Source organism: Neoarius graeffei, chromosome 7 (assembly GCF_027579695.1).
Source record: "Neoarius graeffei isolate fNeoGra1 chromosome 7, fNeoGra1.pri, whole genome shotgun sequence".
NCBI lineage: Eukaryota > Metazoa > Chordata > Actinopteri > Siluriformes > Ariidae > Neoarius > Neoarius graeffei.
This window is the reverse complement of record NC_083575.1, coordinates 19,781,971-19,801,168: the sequence shown is the minus strand read 5'-3', so window position 1 is coordinate 19,801,168 and position 19,198 is coordinate 19,781,971. Positions and strand designations below refer to the sequence as shown.

Below are 19,198 nucleotides of genomic sequence, written 5' to 3'. Positions count from 1 at the left end.
ACAGTAAAGGGAATTCGGAATTCCCTTTACTGTCTATCTGCGCATCTCAGAATGACACAGGATAATGGGCGAACTAGATTTTTTTTTTTTTCCGGCGAGGGGAGGGGAGGTTTGTTTTAAACAGTGCAGTGATTGGTTTTATTGCAATATTTTATATTGGCTGTGTGTGTATTTTGTTATAAATCGTTCTAAGAATACAGTGGCACTTTAAGATTAGATAAGAAATCCAGCCATACGTTTCAAAACACTGCACTTTAATTTCAAGTGAAAAAATACATCCTCACTCTCAGGGATTAGAAGAGTTTTTGATTCGGTTTTTGTATATAGGTGGTTGGTTGGTCGCCACATAAAAGTTTAAGTTTTAACACACACATCTGTTCAAAAGTAAGCTTTAAGAACTCATTTTTATTTCTTCCAATTATGAAAAAACTGTATGTGACAAAAGACACCTGGTTCCTCTAGATGCCGCAACATGGCAGCAAACACTCCTGACACTTTGTATAAATACTGTAGTAAATAAAAAAGCTGTTGAAATCATCCATGTCTTCCCTCTTGCTGTTTCAAAATACTACCTGGCTTTTCATCAGAGATTGTTCATAAAATGTGCTTATGTCAACTCAAACTCAGTTTGTGCATGATTATTTCATTGTAACTATAATTTTAACCTCTCTTAAATGCTGTATCCTAAACTATGTTTACTTAAGGTAAATAGTAGGCTATACGCCCAAATACAGAGTACTTAAGATTTAAAAAAAAAAAACACCCCGCAATACGTACCGAACCGCAGACCTCAAACCGCAATACGTACCAAACCGCGACTTTTGTGAACCGTGCCACCCCTAATAAAAACCCAGTCTATAATATGTAGTGGAAGCTCATTATGTCTGACTATTTAAGTATTTTTAAGTTCGTTTCTTAGACAAGGATTTTAAGATCGTTACCTTGTTAACAAGGTAACGATCTTAAAATCCTTGTCTAAGAAACGAACTTAAAAATACCCAGTCTATAATGTTCATCACACACAAACTCTGCACTTGGTCTGTGTCTAAAGCCATGCCCGTGTGCTAGATATATTTTGGCAGTCAACCATCGAACTTGTCTAATAGCATAGTGGAGCGGACACAGTGGAAACTAAACACAGAAACAAATAGGGGAGAAGGTGGAGAAAGATGAAGCTCACTGGACAAAGAAAGGTCATGCTGATAATAGGTGCGCTGTTTTTTGGTCAGAATGCCTTCAGGAGCTGGTGGGATTGAGATTTAAAAATCATAAATAAATAAACAAGCAGCACACGTCTACAGTCGGATGAATGGATAGATACTTGATTGAGCCCGAGGAAAATTTAGGCATCCAGTAGTTTAGGACACATACAAGAACGCTAATCCACAAGAAAACAGTGAAACGATAGTCTAGCCATCAGAACCACTACAGAGAGCTGTTGCTGTGATGTGCCAACAGAGGTGATTAGCAGTGCAAGAATAATCATGATAAGTGAAATAATATTAAAAACACAATACAAAATATCAAAATATGCATAAAGGCTATCCTAGCCAGTAACTGACAGTCTAGCAGCCTAGTGACAGAATGGAGGTGAGCATGAGGAGCAGCAGAGGCGCAGCATCACACAAATCAATTCATAAAGTCTATCAGTGGCATTGCAACAGGAATAGTTCAAACATACTGTACTATAGTGCTCCTTGTTTCTTTGGCTTTTGGACAGATCAGAAATTGCTCTGAAGCAACAAAAAGACCAAGAAGAAGCCGACGCACTGCTCTGTTGCCCTGCAAAGACTCATTGGGAGAATGGCTCACAAAAAGTTTTTCAATATTTGAACTACAGAAAAAAATGACCCATTGTGTAGACTTTTTCATCCCACACTGAACCCATAAATTATGTGAAAGCCACTTTACTGCAAACCCCTTCCATCATGGGTGAAGTTTGACATTTGAGCCTGTGGGTTCTCATTGTTCATTGAATTCTTGTCCCAGATGCATGACTTCTCAATTCTTGGGTTTCAGTCACGTGACTTTTCTTAAGCCTCGGTCACAACCAGCCGTACGTGCTCCTACGGCCGGTCTACGTGCAAAAAACGCAAGAAACGCACAGAGGGCGCGCGTGTGACGTGCTGATTTTCGAGCCGCAGACCGGCCGCAGAGGTTCTTTGTCCATGTCAAACAAACTCTACGGGCGCTTACATTTTTTTCAGGTTGCAAGACAAACTTACGGCCAAAGCGCGTCTTTCTCCATGAACAAAAAAAAAGCAGCGATTTGGGAAACGCCAAAAAAAGCACGGCCAAAAAATCGTACGTCCGGTTGTGACCTAGGCTTTAGCGATTTCACTTCCGGTAAGACTGCTGGTGGTCGACCAAACCAAAACGGCCGCAGTAGTGCAAGCAACTAGCGATAATTTATCAGAGTATGCTCGTAATCTACAACCCCGATTCCAAAAAAGTTGGGACAAAGTACAAATTGTAAATAAAAACAGAATGCAATGATGTGGAAGTTTCAAAATTCCATATTTTATTCAGAATAGAACATAGATGACATATCAAATGTTTAAGCTGAGAAAATGTATCATTTAAAGAGAAAAATTAGGTGATTTTTAAATTTCATGACAACACCACATCTCAAAAAAGTTGGGACAAGGCCATGTTTACCACTGTGAGACATCCCCTTTTCTCTTTACAACAGTCTGTAAACGTCTGGGGACTGAGGAGACAAGTTGCTCAAGTTTAGGGAGAGGAATGTTAACCCATTCTTGTCTAATGTAGGATTCTAGTTGCTCAACTGTCTTAGGTCTTTTTTGTCGTATCTTCCGTTTTATGATGCGCCAAATGTTTTCTATGGGTGAAAGATCTGGACTGCAGGCTGGCCAGTTCAGTACCCGGACCCTTCATCTACGCAGCCATGATGCTGTAATTGATGCAGTATGTGGTTTGGCATTGTCATGTTGGAAAATGCAAGGTCTTCCCTGAAAGAGACGTCGTCTGGATGGGAGCATATGTTGCTCTAGAACCTGGATATACCTTTCAGCATTGATGGTGTCTTTCCAGATGTGTAAGCTGCCCATGCCACACGCACTAATGCAACCCCATACCATCAGAGATGCAGGCTTCTGAACTGAGCGCTGATAACAACTCGGGTCGTCCTTCTCCTCTTTAGTCCGAATGACACGGCGTCCCTGATTTCCATAAAGAACTTCACATTTTGATTCGTCTGACCACAGAACAGTTTTCCACTTTGCCATAGTCCATTTTAAATGAGCCTTGGCCCAGAGAAGACGTCTGCGCTTCTGGATCATGTTTAGATACGGCTTCTTCTTTGAACTATAAAGTTTTAGCTCGCAACGGCGGATGGCACAATGAATTGTGTTCACAGATAATGTTCTCTGGAAATATTCGTGAGCTCATTTTGTGATTTCCAATACAGAAGCATGCCTGTATGTGATGCAGTGCCGTCTAAGGGCCCGAAGATCACGGGCACCCAGTATGGTTTTCCGGCCTTGACCCTTACGCACAGAGATTCTTCCAGATTCTCTGAATCTTTTGATGATATTATGCACTGTAGATGATGATATGTTCAAACTCTTTGCAATTTTACACTGTCGAACTCCTTTCTGATATTGCTCCACTATTTGTTGGCGCAGAATTAGGGGGATTGGTGATCCTCTTCCCATCTTTACTTCTGAGAGCCGCTGCCACTCCAAGATGCTCTTTTTATACCCAGTCATGTTAATGACCTATTGCCAATTGACCTAATGAGTTGCAATTTGGTCCTCCAGCTGTTCCTTTTTTGTACCTTTAACTTTTCCAGCCTCTTACTGCCCCCGTCCCAACTTTTTTGAGATGTGTTGCTGTCAAGAAATTTCAAATGAGCCAATATTTGGCATGAAATTTCAAAATGTCTCACTTTCGACATTTGATATGTTGTCTATGTTCTATTGTGAATACAATATCAGTTTTTGAGACTTGCAAATTATTGCATTCCGTTTTTATTTACAATTTGTATTTTGTCCCAAGCGGCACGGTGGTGTAGTGGTTAGCGCTGTCGCCTCACAGCAAGAAGGTCCTGGGTTCGAGCCCCGTGGCCGGCGAGGGCCTTTCTGTGCGGAGTTTGCATGTTCTCCCCGTGTCCGCGTGGGTTTCCTCCGGGTGCTCCGGTTTCCCCCACAGTCCAAAGACATGCAGGTTAGGTTAACTGGTGACTCTAAATTGACCGTAGGTGTGAATGTGAGTGTGAATGGTTGTCTGTGTCTATGTGTCAGCCCTGTGATGACCTGGTGACTTGTCCAGGGTGTACCCCGCCTTTCGCCCGTAGTCAGCTGGGATAGGCTCCAGCTTGCCTGCGACCCTGTAGAAGGATAAAGCGGCTAGAGATAATGAGATGAGATGAGATTTTGTCCCAACTTTTTTGAAATCGGGGTTGTAGAAGCCACTGCTCGCTTTAGATATATTCAGAAGATTGCTGTGTGCAATGGAATTGACCCCTACAGTCTGGGAAAGAACGATTTGTCATACGATCTTGAAAACTACCTTTCAGTTCAAGATGTTGGGGAACTCAACTATCTGGTGTTGCAGACGTCCTTCTACACCACAAAACAGATGAAAGCGTGGAAGAGTATGGAGGCTTACAACTTTTTTTGTACGTGGCTGGGTAAAGGACCTCGGTATCAAGTCGCTGCCAAATGAATCCTGTATTGTTTTTGTCCGTGTAAGTATGCTGGGTTTTTTTAAGCTTTTCGTTCACGTCTTTACAACGAAGTGCTGCAAGTTGAAGTGTAAACAAACAGTTGACTTGATTCTCACTTGTGTTGGCACTTATCTCTCATGTAAATCATTCACAAAGATCATCAGAAACCCCTTTAAAGACCTGGATCTTAGTTAAACAAGACGGAGAAGTAGTGATCATGGCGCACTGTAACTGTATGGCTGTGTAAGAATTTTGTCGCGACCTTCATGCACATGGACTTTGTGAGTTGTGAGGAGTAAACAAAGAAACAGCTGGGGACTTTAGCGCTTTGTGACTCAAAAATGTACCGTAAAATAATGACACATAGCAAGAAGCATACTTGGAAAACACTAAGGCCATAGCTGAGAGGGAGATACAAACCTTTGATGAAGTGATCACTGCAGACTCGAGCATGCTTCGACTCAGCTCCCTTTGATTTCACTGAGCAGTTCAAAACCCACCTTTCTCGACGTCTTTTTTGTGAAATCCTGTGTTTGTTCACCTTTTTTTATTAGTTCACGGCGAACCCTGAAGAAACTTTTATCAGTTTCACGGTTTGATTGATTCGAACAACCTAAAACAACGCAAGCGTAAGGCATTTTTCATACAAGCAATGCACCTTCTCCGTACAAACGCTTTGTCAGCTGAGCTTTGGTTGACCACCAGCTAAAGTTTTGAATAACTAATGAGGCAGATGTAACGTCACGTGAAACCCAAGAATATGTTTAGGACTGCTCTGAAAGGGGCGGAACCTAATAACCAACTGCCAATCACTGAAACACTAATGAATGTAACAGATATCTCAAACTTCACCATCAGTCAGAAACAGTGTTTGGATCTTCAGTAATCAGCAGCCAAACTTTTTTTTTTTGTTTACACACACACACACACACACACACACACACACACACACACACACACACACACGTCATAGGATTATAAAACAGGCTATGAGGAATCTGACATCTGTACGCAGTGCACACAAAATACACCAGATGATTACATGCATGCTATATGCGACGCCAGTTAAGCACTTCTTAATAATGGATTGAACATAGGACATGGCCATGGGCGTAGCGGACACGGGGGACATGTCCCCCGCACTTCCTGTATTTGTGCCCTCTGTCCCCCGCACGTTTTTACAGCCATTACAACCACTCAATTCATTTTTAACATGTGGAAACGCGTTTTTCCAAGCCGCCTCTAAACGCATCATGAGCAGGCGGAGCTGAGGCGGCAAACAAACACCGCTGTCGTGTGTGATCAGAGACGCTTTAGAAAATATTGTATGAGTATCTTTGGTGTGATTCAGATCTGGGCAGTGCTTCTGTATGTTCAGCAAACCAGCCAAGAGGCTAAAGACTTTAGACAGTTTTTTCCAAACAAACCGTGTAAGTTGAGTAATGCTGTTGAATGTAGATAATGTTTAGCTAAAAGATGACAAATAGATGTGAATTTAGTTAGTTAAGCTAGCTCGCTAACTTAGAGGCGGTAGTAACTAGTTACATTTACTCCGTTACATTTACTTGAGTAACTTTTTGAATAAATTGTACCCTTAAGAGTTGTTTTGTTGCAAAATACGTTTTACTTTTACTTGCGTAATATTATTCTAAAGTAACAATACTCTTACTTGAGTAACGTTACTATTTTGGCTACTCTAAGATTACTCACTTCTGGGTAGAAAATAAGAATATAAATGTATTTGTGTTCCTTTGACTGTTATTTTTGTAAAGATTTAATTTATTTTTGTGGTAGTTGAAGTTTAAAGTACATGAATTTGCTGATTATTATTACTGTATTCCTAATTCTATTTCAAAATGTTGCTTTTCACATATTTTTTAATCTTTATTGCCACAATAGAAAGAGCAGGGTGAGAGAGGAGACAGTGGACCAGAGGCCAACAGGGATGATTATGCAGGGTCACTGGTGAGAAGAGAATATAACTAGCTATGTCACTACTACTATTCTTAATTCTATTTATAAATTTTACTTTATAGATTTAGACTTTAGATTTTGATAGTATATCATTTTAAAGAACTAAAGTCGGTTCCCTGCTGCTGTGCTGTTTGTGGTTATGTGGTTCTTTAGCTGCTAAGGAGAGGTGCAATTGAATGCGAGAGGATGATAAATCACTCAATAGACCTCTGAACAATTTGTCCCCCTCACTTCTAAAATGATGGCTACGCCCCGGACATGGCTATATACTCAAATAATAGACACCTGTGCCCCCCGGCTTTTAGAAACCACCAGCCACCACTGACGCATTCATGACTTATCTAGGTTAAGTAACAATTTCCGCGACAGTGGCAACCACACTGACACAGCAACATCGCATTCAGGAACTTAAACTTTGTTCTTAACAAACACTGAAATTTTAAGGTATATTACACACACACACACACACACACACACACACACACACACACACACACACAAGAAAGCGTGATTACAAAAAAAAAAGTTAAGGAATCTCATTTTATAAGAGGCAAAGAGAAAGGCGTTTTGTCAGAAGAAATAGCTCCCGACTTTGCCTCACCTTTGATGAATGAAGGAATTAAGGCAGGTGAAGATGAGCAGCGGCACCATGGCACACAGAGTCATCACATTGTTGAACTTCGATTCCAGGATGCTACGTCTGTCACCTTCTTCCAATGTGTTATTGTGGGTCTGATTCTGATGATCTACATTTGTAGCAGGATTTTGGAGACGGCTGGTGAAGTACTGTGAAGAAATAATACGCCAATCTTATGACGCGCCATCTTATGAATTGCTCAAATGTCTGCAACACAGTTACTGTCAAAATGGATTACACAAGGATGAAACAGTTACCAGTTTCGTGTTAAACCACGGTAAAATTCCCAGCAGTTAGTACTACCGTTTAAAACTTAATCATCGTTAAAACCACGATTGACTATCACGGTTTGAAAAGCTCACAAAGTCTATGCGAAGCAAATTCAGAGGAAACAGATGTTAGAAAACACGCAAAAGACTGAATGATATAGTATTGAATTGTGGAGATAGACCCTTGAACAGTTATCATTTTTGTGTTCAGGATTTTTTTGGCAGGTCGGAAATCATGGCTCGATGGCGCACTGGAGTCAGATTAGCATAAAACCTTTGAATGTTTATTTTGACTGGATAATTCTGCGGGTTGTATTTTCAAGCTCTCACCCACTCATCATTACAGATCACTTCTGTTTTCGTTCTAAATGACAAGTTAACATTTATTTCATCAACCACTCCATCCTTCTCTCCCGTCTCCAATCCTCCCTCAATATCACTGGCACTGCTTTCACCTGGTTTAAATCCTCTCTCACTGACGGACAACAATTCATTAAGATCAACAACTGCACCTCCTCCACGGCCCCCCCCCATCCCACGGTGTCCCTCAAGGGTCGGTGCTTGGTCCCTTCCTCTTCATCCTCTACCTCCTTCCACTTGGTGACATCATCCGTCGCCATAATCTCCACTTCCATTGTTATGCTGATGATATTCAACTTTACATCTCCACCAAAACCATCTCCACTCCCACTTACACCACTCTCATCAAATTGTCTGACAGACATTAAACTCTGGATGCAAAAAAATTCTCTCAAACTAAACTGTCACAAATCAGAACTGATCATCATTGGCCCCAAATCCCTCACAAAGTCCCTCTACCTCTCCATCACTATTGAAAACCCCACTCTGTCTCCCTCCCCTCAAATCCGCAACCTTGGCGTGATTTGACACCAACTTGACATTTGAACCCCGCATCAAATCAGTTTACCAAAACAACTTTCTTCCACCTCCGCAATATTGCCCGTCTCTGCCCATTTCTCTCTGTTTCAGCTGCTTCACACCTTTGTCATTTCCCATTTGGTCTACTGCAACAGTATTCTCTTTGGATCCACCTCCAAAGCCCGAAATAAACCCCAATATGTCCAAAACTCTGCTGCTCGATTTCTCACTCAAACCCGCTCTCACAGCCACATCACCCGTCCTCCAGAAACTGCACTGGCTCCCCATCCGATATAAACTTCTCCTCCTCGCCTTCAAATCTCTCCATAACCTCGCACCCTCCTACCTGACGGACCTGCTCTGCTCCACCCACAGCCTCTGATCATCGGATGCCAACATCCTTTCCATCCCTTTCAGGTCCAAGCGCAGGACCTGGGGGGATAGAGCCTTCTCAGTTGCTGCCCCCACCCTCTGGAACTCACTCCCCAATACCCTCTGTGACTGCACCGACCTAACCACATTCAAATCATTGCTCAAGACTCACCTTTTTAAATCCGCCTTTAACGTTTAATTGCGTTTTGCCTTTATTTTGTTATTGCTTTTTATTCTTCTTTGTATGGTTTTATTTTTATTCTGTATGATTTTACTGTTATATCGACTTGCCCCTTGTAAAGCATCTTTGAACATTGTTAAAAGCGCTCTATAAAAAAAATGTATTATTATTTTATTATTAATTCTGTGGAACCACCAGAATAACAGAAAATGTTTTTATAATCTAGTCTCACACTGCCGTTTTCCCAAGTTCAGCCGTAATTAAGGGTGTGCTGCTTTTCTGTGTTGCTAAATGCTAGTTGAAAATAGATTCATTCATGGACTGATGAACATCAGAAAAGAAATAAAAGAAAATATTGTTTATCTTTTTTTGGTGTGTGTTTTGGACAAGTTTTCGTGGGGTTCATCTCAAGTTCAGAGTGATCATGCATGCCTCCGGCTGTTAAATGGATCTAAAAACGGACTTGGCCAGCTTGATTGAAGCGACAACTCTACTGAGGAAGAACATGACCAAATTTAGCTTGTCTGTCAGTGTGTAAGTGGCAGCGTAGGCAGTGAATGCCACTGGCTTAAAGGGGAACTGAAGTCATTTTTAAACTTGCTTTATTTCTTAATTAACATGTTATTCAATTACGTTTTGGGTTTTATTAACCTTATATCATGACTCGTATTGGCATATTATATTACACTTATCGGCCATGTTGAATGTAGTTCATATGGTCCACGGCAGGCGTCGCTTATCTGTATGATCTTCGCGAGACTTCAAACGTAAAGTGTCAGCGCCGCCATTTTGAAAACTGTTTACACAGCGGCCAGATCGCCATATCATTCCAATTTAGATTAATTTAGAGATTTGCCAGCTTCATCAGTGATGGAGATTATTCCATACGACTTCAAACCAATGTGGCGTAGAGAAGAGTTGGAAAGACGACAGGATAAGGACTAGTCTGTCGCGCTGGTATTTACGTCATTACTGTCGCACAATTAAAACATGCCAGATCAGGCGGCTGGGTTTTTTTCAAAATAATAAAATACATGCATGTATTTTTGTGATAAATCCAGGGCAGGAATTTCACGAGGGCCATGGTCCTCGTGCCCTCTCAATTTGGCCTTGTGCCCTTGGAAAAAAATATCTGCCGTAAGACCACAGTGGCCTTGATGCCCTGCGGTTTTGTAGTCTGCCTCGTGACTGCCAATAGGCTTTAACATCACCTGTGTCTATTGAGAAAAAAAAAACAAAAACATCTTTTGATGACATTCTGGATTCTTATTGGGCAACTCATCAGTGGTGGATCGGACTTGAGCCTGGCATGAACCGCTCCGACGTGCTATAATGACACCAATCTATCACCAGCCAACCAGGAGACTTAATCAAACGCATCCCCCGCCCACTTGTGTCCGTGTCTGAGACGTTGAATTTTCACAGAAGGAGGGAAGAAGTTGACTGAGGTAAGACTGTGTGATAAATTAACGAACGAATAAGAGAGGAATTTCAACATATAGGGCTTAAGTTTGTTACCGTTAAATAAGCATTGCTTGTACAGTAACGTTATGTCGTTACAACGTTGACCCACTTTTAACGTGCCGAGTACCGACTGTAGCCGCTAAGAAATGCTAATTAGCTTCCTGTCAAGTTTTTCTTTTGTCGAGCTTTAAGCGTAAGGTCATGGATGTTACTACTGCTTGTTCCTGCCGTAATATGGTACGTGATATGTGCTGTTGTCTGTTCATAGCCACTTTTTTAATCTATGCAGTTAGCATTGTTTTGTTACTAGTATTGTATGTTTCTTTTTGCTGTTTAACCGAAGTGTAACTGCTGCCATCTTGACGAGATCACCATCACAAGAGATTTCATCTCATTGTTTTTGGCATCATTACAACATTAACATTTACTTTTATTCATTTTCATATACATTCTAGAATACGTTCCATTTACAGTCAAACATTTTGATGGACTCCAGGCTCATTTTTGATTAATCAAAAATCTGCGTAGTAGTACAGTCTGAAGATGCTCTTGCACATTCGGTGTCAATTGAACAAAAATTATGGGAGGATATAGGTTTAATAAGTTTCACAATTTTTGAAGTGAGTGATGGATTGATAAGTTTAGATGTGTTCAATATTTTCTTATCTTCAGACATAATAGTGTAGGAGATGTTTCTTTACCTGCTTGATAGTTTCGACTGAGACTCCAATCTTCCTCGGAAGAGTCATTAGTCCTTCAATTAAATTCATTATAGACGTGAACTTAAAATCATTGTTTTATTTTATGGCCTTGGTGCCCTGGCTTTTGGCCTTCGTGCCCTCAAAAAATTGACAGCACAAAAGGCCAAGTGGCCTTGCTCCTAAAATGACGAAATTCCAGGCCTGGATAAATCCATATTATACTGAGCACATTTCCCACATAATCCTCACGAAGGTTTCGGACAGCATTACAAAATGGCGTCCCCACTATATAGTGTCCTATATAGTGAGTAGGGAGCGATTTTGGACACAGGGAAAACTTCCGGCTTGATTACGTCAGCATTCGAAAGAGGGCGCGCGTGTCTTTTGACAACGTTGGCAGATGTTGGTCGCTTTGATTTCCGCTGTATGTTTTACTTCCATCCAACGATGTCTCGCACAGGTCTCAACGAATCTCGTTTACGGCCATCGCTTTGACATATGGACTGATATATTACACAGCATATTTCAAACACTCATAACTTACTATAGCAGTGACAAAATAGCAATCAAATGCATTCCTACATTTTATAAAATGAGATAAATAGAATTTTCATAATAAAAAATCTGCCTTCAGTTCCCCTTTAAAGCTGCTTTTCTAAAACTGTGGGGGTGTAAAACTGGGCATGGTTTCAGCGCCTTCAGCAGACACGCCCCAGAGTCTCAGAGTAGACAGTACTGCTTATTATTTCAGGATGCTGTAAAACAGTTGACAGATTAATCAACAGAAAAATAATTGTTAATGCAGCCTTAATGTTATTTTAATGATTATGCAAACAAAGTGCATAATGCTGCGGATTTTACTGATGGTATTCAACATAGGGAAATGATTTCAGGTTTGTCTATCAGAACCTTTTGAACATTTTCAGTATGCTTTAACAATACTGTGATAATACTGATAACAGTGATGTTGGTCCCTATAATTGTGATACTAAATTTTCAGACCATTTCAGGTCAAATGAATAATATAGTATGTGAATCGTGCAATAGTTTTAGTCCTGGAACAAAAACTAAAAAAAACCCATCAGTTTGCTAAACAATCAAGGTTAGCAAAAAGGTTTATGTTTATACTGAATTACATCACAGAAGCGTGCAAACAAGTGTGTTCTTACAAGGGTGGCTGTCATAAAGAAGTTCCATGGCAGAAGGGTTCCCAGCCCCAGGATGAAAAATATAATCCATACAGCATTATACCTGTCATGATAAAAACAAATTTAACATATGCAGGTCACAAAAAAAAAATCCACTGAGACAATTCTGCTAATTAATTTATATATATAAAAAACCCCGATTCCAAAAAAGTTAGGACAAAGTACAAATTGTAAATAAAAACAGAATGCAATGATGTGGAAGTTTCAAAATTCCATATTTTATTCAGAATAGAACATAGATGACATATCAAATGTTTAAACTGAGAAAATGTATCATTTAAAGAGAAAAATTAGGTGATTTTTAAATTTCATGACAACAACACATCTCAAAAAAGTTGGGACAAGGCCATGTTTACCACTGTGAGACATCCCCTTTTCTCTTTACAACAGTCTGTAAACGTCTGGGGACTGAGGAGACAAGCTGCTCAAGTTTAGGGATAGGAATGTTAACCCATTCTTGTCTAATGTAGGATTCTAGTTGCTCAACTGTCTTAGGTCTTTTTTGTCGTATCTTCCGTTTTATGATGCACCAAATGTTTTCTATGGGTGAAAGATCTGGACTGCAGGCTGGCCAGTTCAGTACCCGGACCCTTCTTCTACGCAGCCATGATGCTGTAATTGATGCAGTATGTGGTTTGGCATTGTCATGTTGGAAAATGCAAGGTCTTCCCTGAAAGAGACGTCGTCTGGATGGGAGCATATGTTGCTCTAGAACCTGGATATACCTTTCAGTATTGATGGTGTCTTTCCAGATGTGTAAGCTGCCCATGCCACACGCACTAATGCAACCCCATACCATCAGAGATGCAGGCTTCTGAACTGAGCGCTGATAACAACTCTGGTCGTCCTTCTCCTCTTTAGTCCGAATGACACGGCGTCCCTGATTTCCATAAAGAACTTCACATTTTGATTCGTCTGACCACAGAACAGTTTTCCACTTTGCCACAGTCCATTTTAAATGAGCCTTGGCCCAGAGAAGACGTCTGCGCTTCTGGATCATGTTTAGATGCGGCTTCTTCTTTGAACTATAGAGTTTTAGCTGGCAACGGCGGATGGCACGGTGAATTGTGTTCACAGATAATGTTCTCTGGAAATATTCCTGAGCCCATTTTGTGATTTCCAATACAGAAGCATGCCTGTATGTGATGCAGTGCCGTCTAAGGGCCCGAAGATCACGGGCACCCAGTATGGTTTTCCGGCCTTGACCCTTACGCACAGAGATTCTTCCAGATTCTCTGAATCTTTTGATGATATTATGCACTGTAGATGATGATATGTTCAAATTCTTTGCAATTTTACACTGTCGAACTCCTTTCTGATATTGCTCCACTATTTGTCGGCGCAGAATTAGGGGGATTGGTGATCCTCTTCCCATCTTTACTTCGGCGAGCCGCTGCCACTCCAAGATGCTCTTTTTATACCCAGTCATGTTAATGACCTATTGCCAATTGACCTAATGAGTTGCAATTTGGTCCTCCAGCTGTTCCTTTTTTGTACCTTTAACTTTTCCAGCCTCTTATTGCCCCTGTCCCAACTTTTTTGAGATGTGTTGCTGTCATGAAATTCCAAATGAGCCAATATTTGGCATGAAATTTCAAAATGTCTCACTTTCGACATTTGATATGTTGTCTTTGTTCTATTGTGAATACAATATCAGTTTTTGAGATTTGTAAATTATTGCATTCCGTTTTTATTTACAATTTGTACTTTGTCCCAACTTTTTTGGAAACGGGGTTGTGTATATATTATCTTACATGGTGACACGAATATATGAAGTTTATCTTTGAGTGGTGAATATATTTCATGAGCGAGTGAAGCAAACGAGTGAAACTTTTCAACAAAAGATGATAAGCTTCATATCTTTGCGCCACCGTGTAATATTCTTTTTATTATATAGACACGATATCCCGGATGTAGTTCGGATGAAAAGTACAAGTGGCATATTTCCCAGTAAAACACTTGTGTCTATATAATAAATCTTTTTACGCACCGCCTAAAAAGCAGAGCTCCCAACGAGTTTAAAATGCGTTATTAAATAATCTTTTTTTTTTTTAAAAAAAGCAAATTAAAAATAAAGCACTGGATAAAAACCCCCATCTCGCTTATGTAAATAATGATACAAATTTTGTTTTCCAGTGCTCAATTGTTTATGAGACACAGTATTTCAATATGGTGCCTCCAGTATTTCATTTGACACTCACGTAAATAATATTACTAGAATAGCCTTCTTCCGTCTCAGAAATATTTCTAAGACAACAAATATAATGTCACTACATGATGCAGAAAAACTAGTTCATGCCTTTGTTACCTCTACATTGGATTATTTTCATGCTTTACTGGAATATCCATATAGTAGGTGCATAAACATGCTCCACTTAGTCCAGAATGCAGAAGCAAGAGTCCTGACTAGAACCAGAAGATAAATGGCCACATCATCCCCATCTTAACCACACTGCATTGGCTCTCAATCAAATTGCGCACCGATTATAAAATACTACTATCGACATATAAAAGCGCTGAATGGTCTCACTGAATGGAGTAAAAGCCTGGTGTTTTATGAACAGACACACCTACTTGGATCAAAAGGTGCAGGCTATTTTTTGGTACCTCAAATAGTAAAGGCTACAGCAGGGGGCAGAGCCTTTTCTTATAAAGCCCCACAGTTATGGAACCGCATTCCAAGCAGTGTTCGCAATCAGACAGAGTCTGTTGTACGGTTTTGTTGATGGTGGAGTGGCCAGCTGTTTCATGTTCCGGGGTGCCCTCATGTCTGAGTTACTTCTGGGTCATTCCATGTGAAATCATCAGGTGCCTCCCAGGTCACCGACTCGGGTTCTCATGATTTTTTTTTTTGCAAGTACCCACATATGTCTGATGAACACATGCAAAATATTTCTGCTTAAGTCCAAGTAGTTTTTTAGATATAATTTTTTTAATCAGGGTACCCACAATCCTATTTTTCACTCACGAACGCATTTTGAGCTCAAAATGCATTCGCAAGTGTAAAATAGGATTGTGGGTACCCTGATTAAAAAAATTTGATCTAAAAAAACTACTTGGAATTAAGCAGAAATATTTTGCAAGTGTTCATCAGACATATGTGGGTACTTGTAAAAAAAAAAAAAATCATGAGAATCCGAGTCGGTGACCCGGGAAGATTTTGGAAAATCTGATGATTTCACACGGAATGACCCTTCTGGCCCTCCCTTTTAGTTATGCTTTCATAGTTAATCTTGCCGGAGACCCTGCTTGCACTCAGCGCACAATGTATGCCGTTCTTAACCATTACGTGACAACGGGCATACCTATCGATCTCCTCCCTCCCTCCCCCCACCCACCATTCCTGACATCCTAGTGCTGCTGACTTCTCCTGCTTTCCAAGACCTGCATGATCCATCCTGATGCCCTACTTCTGGCTGGAGTTTTCATCATCATTTCACTCCTGTGAGGATGGCCCCATAGGGACAGTCTAAAGACAGACTTAGAAGACGGCTTTGAACAATTAATACAAAAAGTTTTGCTATGATGGCTTAATTGCCATGATAACTTTAGGACTTCAGTTGTCATGAATAGTTTTGCACTCAAGTCTCCATCAATGAACAACTGATAACTTCAACAAAACAGACTTCATGTCAAAACTATAATGAATTTACTGGTAACACAATTGCACCATGTAGGACAGTTATAGAAACAAGTTGCTTATAAAACCACACTATCTGTTAACATCCAAATGAGGATGAGTTCCGTTTTGAGTCTGGTTCCTCTCAAGGTTTCTTCTTTGTCATCTCAGGAAGTTTTTCCCTTGCCACCATCGCCTCAGGCTTGCTCATTAGGGAGAACTTTATAAATTCATATGTTTAAAATTTATATTTTTCTGCAAAGCTGCTTGTAACAATGTCTATTGTGAAAAGCGCCATACAAATAAAATTGACTTATACATCTGCATATTCTTAGATTCCAGTATTTTGATTAAAGATATGAAGAGATGTTACTCACTTGTCGCGTGGTAAGTTAACGGCAGTCATTATTTCTCACTGGCGTGGTTCGACTACGTTTACAGGTCAGGTTCAAAATCTGGAAGATAATAGTGAGAATTCTAAGAATGATCACATCAGTAACATGCAAACGTATGTTGAAACTACTTGTGACAAACTGCTGCCACCAAATATTTGTCTGAACAAGTGCACATTCATCAATACAAGCAAACTACTAAAAACATATTCAAAAGCAGTCAAAAATAAAATTCACAGTGTTCTTAAAAGGCAGAAGTAGCAGGTGAGTTAGTGTTCCACTTAAACTTTGGTTGAAACCAATGTAGATGATTTAATATTTATGAAGTTAGATATAACAATTCGTGGTGTAGTGGTTAGCGCTGTCGCCTCATAACAAGAATGTCCTGGGTTCAAGCCCAGCAGCTGATGGGGGCCCTTTTTGTGTGGAGTTTGTATGTTGTCTGCGTGGGTTTCCTCCGGGTGCTCCGGTTTCCCCCACAGTCCAGAGACATGCAGGTTAGGTTAATTGGTGACTCTAAATTGACCGTAGGTGTGAATGTGAATTGTTGTGCATCTCTATTGGCCCTTTTCCACTACCCTTTTTCAGCTCACTTCAGCTCGCTTCAGCTCACTTCAGCCCGACACGGCTCGCGTTTCGACTACCAAAAAACAGCACGACTCAGCTCGCTTCAGCCCTGCTTAGCCCCTAAAACTCGCACCGTTTTGGAGTGGGGCTGAAGCGAGCCAAACCGTGCCGAGTGAGGCTGGGGGCGTGAGCAGACACTCCCCTGTGCACTGATTGGTGAGGAGGAGTGTCCTCACATGCCCACACACGCCCCGCGAGCACGCTGGGATCTGTAAACACCGTAAACCCGGAAGAAGAAGAATTACGAATTACGAGAATTTCTGAAGCCTTATGCGCCTCGCCTCATCTATACGCTCTTGCCAGTATCTGTTGGCGTTGTCGGTGACAACAAGCCACAGAACCAAGACCAGCAACACTAACGACTCCATGTCCTCCATGTTTATTGTTTACTATTCGGGTCCTGAGGCTACCGCTTAAAAGCTCACTGATGTCACTGTTTGCGCTGCTTAACGACATCATGTGACGTCCACCCACTTTCGCTAACTCCACCCAATGTGTCCACCCACTTCCAGCCAGCACGGTTCAGCGCGGTTGTAGTCGAAATGCAACTCCAACAGCCCCGCTCAGCACGGCACGGCTCAGCCGCGTTTGTAGTGGAAAAGCGGCATATGTGTCAGCCCTGTGATGACCTGGTGACTTGTCCAGGGTGTACCCCGTCTCTCACTCATAGTCAGCTGGGATAGGCTCCAGCTTGCCTGCGACCCTGTAGAACAGGATAAAGCGTCTACAGATAATGTGATGAGAGATGAAACAAAAACAAAACCACACACTATCCCCCCCCAAAAAAAACACACACAAAAAAAAAACAGATCAGCAGCACTCAGTGGTGATGTTACCCCAAAAAAACAAGAAGAACCCCACCCTTCCATATGCTACAAGTACGCCTTCACTTTGAAACCTCATAAGGCACTTATTTAAAAATAGCAATACCTCCTTTGTTTCAATAGGCAGTGGAATTCAAACAACAGTGCCAGTAATTTCCTATCGGGGGTTGGGACTTGAGACAGAAAAAGCCTACAAATGAAGGAATCTAGTGATTTTTTTTTTTAAACAAAACAGTAAAACCTCCAACCATTACAGCTAAATTTCAAGACTAACAAAAGGAGTTAGCCATTCTAAACAGGCAAACGCTACAGCACAGACAAAACACTGAAAATAATTTTACTTTAGGCTTCAGAAGCTTTTTTTATCACATTCAAACACAAAGAATGACAGAAAAGAAAGTTACTTGAGGAATTTCTCTTTGCCCATCATCTGATCATCTTGGCGTTTGCATTATAAAGACCTAGCAGATAATCTTCAGCAGAAATCAGTCACAAGACATACTACACGAGCAATGTTTAATATGATCAACTATTCAAAACGAAATGCAGATCACGCTGATGCCTTATTGTATTAAGCTGACCTGAGCAACTGCAAACACCAAGAATAACAAAGAATCTCCCATACGCAGAGCTACCAGCATTTCAGAACTGCAAAGAGGGATACGACTTGGAACGGAGCAAAATTAGTTAGCGCGGCATAATAAACATGACTGGGGAATCATGAAAATGTATTTTTTTAAAAAAGTATTCTACATTTGCAAATAAGGTTAAAAAACAAACAAAACAAATAAACGTATAGATTGAAATTCATTTATACTTATTTGGTTAGCAAGTAAGAAAAAAACTGTTATTTGATAAACAGACCAGTTTTATTTTGTTACTAGAAATGGATGAACTTTAACTTTACTGACAAACTCGGCAGAATGGGAATTTGAACTGTCAGTCACAAGACAGTGTGGTCAGTTCCTCCACTGAATCAAGCTAAAGTTCTCCACCAATAATTATAACTGTGGGCAGTTCCTCCACTTAAATCCCAACTCAGGACTCCAAGAATTAGAACAGCTGACAGTGTCAATCACAAGACAGCATGGTCAGTTCTCTCCATCTTCAACAAATTACCAAATTCTAATCCAGATCATTTTGAATGGTGTACAGATTTAATCTGAAGTAGGCATTTTGTCCATAGTTTATTTATAGGCCCTTATTCTAGCACGGTGGCACATACCCCTTTTCCACCAAATCAGTTCCAGGGCTGGTTCACAACTCGTTCAACTTGCGAGCCAGCTGAGAACCAGTTTGCTTTTCCATAGCCCATCTAAGTGCTAAGCGGAGCCACGTCATTACGTCGCTGTATACGTCAG

General features: G+C 40.7%; 1 protein-coding gene across 1 annotated transcript in view; it reads right to left on the bottom strand.

The window, feature by feature from the left end:
• Positions 1–19,198, bottom strand: part of slc29a1a (solute carrier family 29 member 1a) — a 127,315-nt gene that overhangs the window by 14,440 nt on the left and 93,677 nt on the right. Inside the window, exons 2-4 of the mRNA XM_060925383.1 lie at positions 16,372–16,449; positions 12,337–12,418; positions 7,266–7,450 (exon numbers count right to left, since the gene is read on the bottom strand). Of these exons, the coding sequence (XP_060781366.1) occupies positions 7,266–7,450; positions 12,337–12,418; positions 16,372–16,400 (296 nt within the window). The 5' untranslated portion in view covers positions 16,401–16,449. The remainder of the gene's footprint in view (positions 1–7,265; positions 7,451–12,336; positions 12,419–16,371; positions 16,450–19,198) is intronic.